The 5,700-nt window shown below is 30.1% G+C and overlaps 1 protein-coding gene across 1 annotated transcript; it reads right to left on the reverse strand.

Moving 5' to 3' along the window:
- Window positions 1-1,362: 1,362 nt before the first annotated feature.
- Window positions 1,363-4,327, reverse strand: LOC110614130 (WAT1-related protein At3g18200). Its single transcript, XM_021755615.2, has 7 exons — window positions 4,121-4,327; window positions 3,861-3,923; window positions 3,634-3,750; window positions 3,199-3,448; window positions 2,229-2,387; window positions 1,874-2,025; window positions 1,363-1,790 (listed from the first exon to the last, which is right to left on the reverse strand). Exons 1-7 carry the CDS (start codon window positions 4,312-4,314, stop codon window positions 1,628-1,630), a joined length of 1,098 nt encoding a protein of 365 aa, XP_021611307.1. The 5' UTR covers window positions 4,315-4,327; the 3' UTR covers window positions 1,363-1,627.
- Window positions 4,328-5,700: the final 1,373 nt, after the last annotated feature.

Genomic DNA, 5,700 nt, shown 5'->3' on the forward strand with positions numbered 1-5,700 from the left:
AACAGAAAATAAAAGGAGAACACAAAAGATGAAGAACCGAAGATGGAGATAGAGAAGGGAGAGCGCCGGCCACTCCTCCTTGCCTTGGCCGAATGGTGTCTTCTTCCAATCTGCCTTGGATGGTCTCTTTGAGATCTTTAAATATGTTTTAAGGTACTGTCTTAGGGTTTCAAGAGGCTGCCCATGTTTTAAGAGGCTACCTAAAATGCCCTTGGTCCAAGATGTGCCATCCATGCACATGTGTGAAGGGAAAAACGTGGGGCATGTGTGGCTTGTACAAGAATGGGTCTTTTGGTCTTTGTTTGCTGCCCAAGTGTCTTCAAGATGCTGCCCAAGGTGCCCAAGACTTGCCTTCACAATCTCCTTGCCGCCCATGCACTAATAAGGAAGGTGTGTGGTGGCAAACATGTGATTTTTGGATTTGGCTTCCTTGACAAGCTGGATTTTGAAATTCAAAATTTGAATATGAATCTTGAAGATTTGAAATTTAAAATACTTTCCTTATTTGGCTCGACTTGAATTCAACTTGGCATACTTGCTCTCCTTTGCTTCAATTAAGACAGTTTTAGGAGGATTTTCTCCAAAATGTCCTTTTACACCATTTTCTGCAAAATAATATCAAAAGCACTAAATTAAACAGAAATCATGTAAATAATCATCAATAATATCAAAATAAAAAGGACTAAAATATGTTCTATCAGATATGTACTCTTGTTGACAATGTTTATATAAAAGATCCAAAATTGTTGAGGAGAAATGAAGAGGAAGAAGCTAAAATTGAAGTGCAGAGTAAGAAAGAAATTAAACCTTTGACGAAAAAGTTACAAGGGAAGGAGCTGCAAGGGCTATTTAAAGAGGAAGTTTGGAAAGAGATGGACTTGTAGATTATTAGACCAATAGTCAAGATGAGAAGCGATAGGTTTTTGGAAAGAGAAGAATGTTTTTTAATTACTTGGTCTTGTGGTCAAATTTTGAGTTTGTACGTTCAAGACCCTTTTTTTTTTTACTTGAACCATTTAATTAATGATGTAAATGACCATTTGATTTGATTAGGATTTCCAATGGATATCGATCTCAAAGCCTAATTACACCTTTTGCATATTTTAACAAGAATTAAAAAGAAAAGGGCTGCAGAGTAATAAAACAAGAATGGAGATTGAAGAAGCAACTCCAATCTTTATTATGCTCCAAATTTAAAATTTGCTTGTCTAGTCTAACATATTGGTTTTCGGCTGTTAGTTACATATGTTCTAAAAAGACACTACGGTCTCTTTCCTTCTTTCAGTCAAAACCATTCGTCCCTTTTAGATGATCAATTTTTTCTTCATTTTAGGATTAAACTTGGCAAAATTCTTGGAGAACTTGGCGAAATTCAATATGCTATTTCTGAAGTCTCACTTCCAATGAGCATAACTAAATCAAATGCCAGACTTGGCTATCCATCTGTCATTGGAATGGGCTTCTCCATATTCAAAGGCCATATACGTACATGCATATAAAAACAAAACACAAAATTTCACGTGGATATACATGTGAAGAAGCTGGGCACTCTGTGTTTTTCCAGCAGGGAGTTCTTTACTTGAAATTTGAAACATTTTTTTTTTTCATCTTGGAAGCTGTGGGCTCGTCATGGTATGTCAGACCCTTCTTTTGCTCCTCTAATCTCATCTTCAAGAAGGCTTTTAGTCAAGGTTTCAAGCTTGTCTTCAGCTGCTACTACTCTTTTCTCTTCGCTTTTACCCCACAGAACAGAATATAGACCCAGCATGATGAGAATTGCACCAATAATCCTGAATTACCAACACTTTTTTATCAATAAATTCCAAGATTTATAATTTTTCTTTCAATTTCTGTCAGGTAAATTTCTACATACCCGCCTGCATATAACTGATCACCAAGAATCAGAGAATCCAAAATAGCAACCAAAAGTGTCTGCATAGGCTGGAAGACAGCAACAAAGACAGGACCACCCTTCTGAATGCACCATGTTTGGAGGGAAAACACAATACCAGAGGCTACAATTCCCTTAAATATATTAAAACAAAAAAGGGATAAATAATTAGCTGTTAGTATAAAACATAATTTTTTTTATGAATTTATTTTTAGAAAGTTAAAAAAAAAAATTGAAATGAACGATATGTAGAGTAACCTGATAAAACCAATGTTTAATGGTAAATAAAATAGGAGGGGGGAGAGGCAAGTAAAAGAAGTGACAGAGAGTTATTTACAGCATATAGTATAGTGAAAAGCTCTTCTCCTGATTGGATTTTCCAGTTATTGAAATCAGTCTCTACAAAAGCTGATATGATCAAGAACTGGATTAATCCAAAAAAGCATGTAAAAGAAGTCACTGTGAGTTTGGCAGGATACTTCTTCAAAACTGGAGCCTGCAACATTTAAATCTTCACATTTTAGCTCAATTAATGATTTTGCTATTATTAATGTGGAATAATTAAATGCTAAATATATACTTATACCTCTATGCCAGTTATCATTGAATATTTAAATTAAAATTTTAATATATTTGTACGAAAATTATTTTAATCATAATAATAAAAAGTTAATCCATTCCATAATTTTCATATATATTAAGAAAAAAAATTATTAACTTTCTAATTATATTTGATTTAAATACATCAAATTTTATTAATTATTAAGAGATGTTTTGAATATTCATTTATAAAAATAATAATTAATAAAAGATTATATTAGAAATAAAATTAAATTAAATCGGATTATAATAGTTAATTTATATGTTATTGTAATATGAAAAATAAAGATAAACAATAATTTAAAGACAACCAAAAACAAAAGATGATAAAAATTATAGAACGAAAAGAATAAAATTAATAACATATATTGCTAACTGTACACTAAATTTTATCGATTATATTTTAAATTTTTATAAATTCATAAAATTAGACGAAAATAATTTATCATTTTGTACAAATATTTAAAACATAAACATTAAAATCTAGAGTGTTGTCAACAATAAGAGGTTTTGTTTTACAAGTTATCAATAATATGGATAATTTATGTTTATTTGTTATAATTTTTGTATATTTTATGCATTCAATGGTAACAATTTTAGTTAAGATGTTTCCTGGATTAATCACAAATAGTACATGGGCGCGAATATGTATTTGGCTAATAAAGGCATCAACTTTGGCTTTCTAGGATTATGTAGTTGTCATATACCTGAAGGACCATCCAAGCAGCCCATGAAAAGCAGTGCCCAAGCAGGTAGACACATCCCCATGTCCAGTTCTGCAATTTCTTGGAAGACAATTCCTCTTCAAATGCATTGGCTGCTGGTGTTTGCTCATGTGTCTGTTGCAGAAGAGGAGGGCCTTTGTAGAGAGTAATTACTGTGGCACCCGCTATACTTGCAATTGTTCCTACAACTTTTGCCAACCCATCTCTCCTTGCTATGTTAACTTGCTCAAGCCTGAAATAGAGAGATGAAATCATCAAAGTGCATCATGTGTTTTCTTTTTTACTTTAAACAATTGGCTTCGACTATGATCAAACGCAAAAAGCTTAGTAGTGATTTTTTTTTTTTGAAACACAAAAATGTATTAACTTGGAAGATTGTTAACTCATCTTAAAAAGTGAAATTAGTGTATAAATTACCCTAGAGCAGCAGCCATGACAAAAGTAATTGCAGGAACTGAGTTTTGCATTGCTGAAGCAAAAGTTGGAGATCCATAATTCAATCCCAGGAGATAAAATCCTTGGTTTGCAGTGATTCTGAGACAATGAAAAAGGGAAAGTAAAAAAAAAATAAAATTACAAAGCAGTAGTGAAACACAGATTATATGAATCATACCTTTTGATGATTCATGTAAATCTTTACTTACCCCAGCAATGCGAGGAGGAAGAACTGGACCAACAAATGAAAAGTAAGAGGTGGTCTTTCCTTCCTGAAAATACATAAGCATAGGACACAAGAATAATGCAATAAGCTACACAAACAATAAGCATGATGAACCATTCTGTCCAAATTAATACATTATATTTTCATTATCAGGAGGAATTCAATCACGTTATGCTACACATGCAATGATAAAATGAACTAGATTCATGATACCAGACTGAAAAAAGAAAAAAAGAAACTTACTTCTCTAAGAAATAAGCAAAAGGACCCAACAAGAGCAAAGCAATGATGTTCCTATAAACTGGGTAAACAACCTTGCTAATACCAATGTTTAATGCAACCCTTGAAACAATGTGAAACCCTGAAAAACAAAACTGCAAGGCAAATAATGCCAAAAGAAGTTTCATTCTCTCAGACGAAACACTCTCATTAGCCATGTTAACCACTGCTATAAGCTTTGGGTAGTGAAGTACAATTACACTCTAAAAGGCTACTTATATAGTCACTTGTGGGTTGAGATGAATACATGATTTCCCTTTATTTAAATAAATAAATAAAAGAGATTCTTCTGATTGGAGGATTTAAAATATGGTATGCGAAATATTTACAAGTTGGGAAGTCTCCCTCTCTGTATCTGTGGCTTGCATTCTTTGAAATCGGCAATTTGGCATGAACCTGTTAAATATTGAGTGGTTGAGGTACATGTACCTCTTTTTTTTTATTAAGCTAAATTATTGAATTGTTTTTGGGTAAGAAAAAAGGATTTGAAATTTTAATGGGGAGACAATGTTGACGTGGAGCATCCTGGCCAGGTCCGTTAGAGAGTGGACAACCTGATTTTCAATCATTAACTGGGTCATGAATCCCCCCACATATAAATTTTCTCTAGATGTTTTGTTTTCGTTTATCCTCTTTTATTAAATATATAACTAAAATAATAGACCATTATCGATATCAGCTCACAATTTTTAAAAGTAGTGTTAATTAAATTATTATTTTAATAATACTGAAATAACAGTTTAATATTAATTTAAAATTATTATAAAAATTTTAAATAATTTTATAATATATTAATATATTTTAATAAATAATTTATTATATATTTTATAGAGAGATTTATTATTTAGTTTTTGGATATTGTTATTGTGAAAATATAATTTAATAAATTTTTAAAAATATAATAAACTTATTAATAATGTTAATATTCAGAAATTAAATTATAAATTTTTTTATTTTATATTAATATAAATAATTTATTATATATTTAAAAATTATAACTTTAACGGTAGTTTTAATTTATTGGTATGTAATAGTTTTTTAAATCTTTAGCATTAATTTAAAGTTGTAGTTTAAAATTTCAATGATATCAAAATGCAAAGTTTATGTTTTTAAATAAATTCTCATATATGATCTAATGAAAAATAAATTTGAAAATGTTAATTTTCTCATTGACTTAATTAAATAAAAAAATAATAATAAACCCATATTTTTTGGCAATATAGTTTTGATAACCTGATGGTTTACATTTAATATTTCCTTTAAAATAAAAGAAATAATTTTTTTACACATAAATCTAAATATCACGTATGTGGTTCCAATCTTTCTAAATGTAAATACTGCTAATCAATTCTATAAATATGCATATTAATATATATTAATCATATTTACATTCGTACTGTATGCATGAATTTGTAATTTTATTAACAACTTAAAAAAAAATTTATTGAAAGTTGATCAACTATTGATTATATATTATAATGCACAGGTTGGCACTGAATATTTTTCAACATATTTTTATGGTAAAAGAAAATTGGAGTGTTTCT

Source organism: Manihot esculenta, chromosome 4, assembly GCF_001659605.2.
Source record: "Manihot esculenta cultivar AM560-2 chromosome 4, M.esculenta_v8, whole genome shotgun sequence".
NCBI classification, from domain to species: domain Eukaryota; kingdom Viridiplantae; phylum Streptophyta; class Magnoliopsida; order Malpighiales; family Euphorbiaceae; genus Manihot; species Manihot esculenta.

Bases quoted from the DNA above. Each gene is read 5' to 3' on its own strand.
- LOC110614130 (XM_021755615.2), bottom strand. From the start codon at position 4,314: ATGGCTAATGAGAGTGTTTCGTCTGAGAGAATGAAACTTCTTTTGGCA. The intron at 3,924-4,120 runs GTAAGTTTCTTT...ATGTATTTTCAG, and splicing joins TTTGCTTATTTCTTAGAGAA to GAAGGAAAGACCACCTCTTA. The intron at 1,791-1,873 runs GTATGTAGAAAT...TTGGTAATTCAG, and splicing joins GATCAGTTATATGCAGGCGG to GATTATTGGTGCAATTCTCA.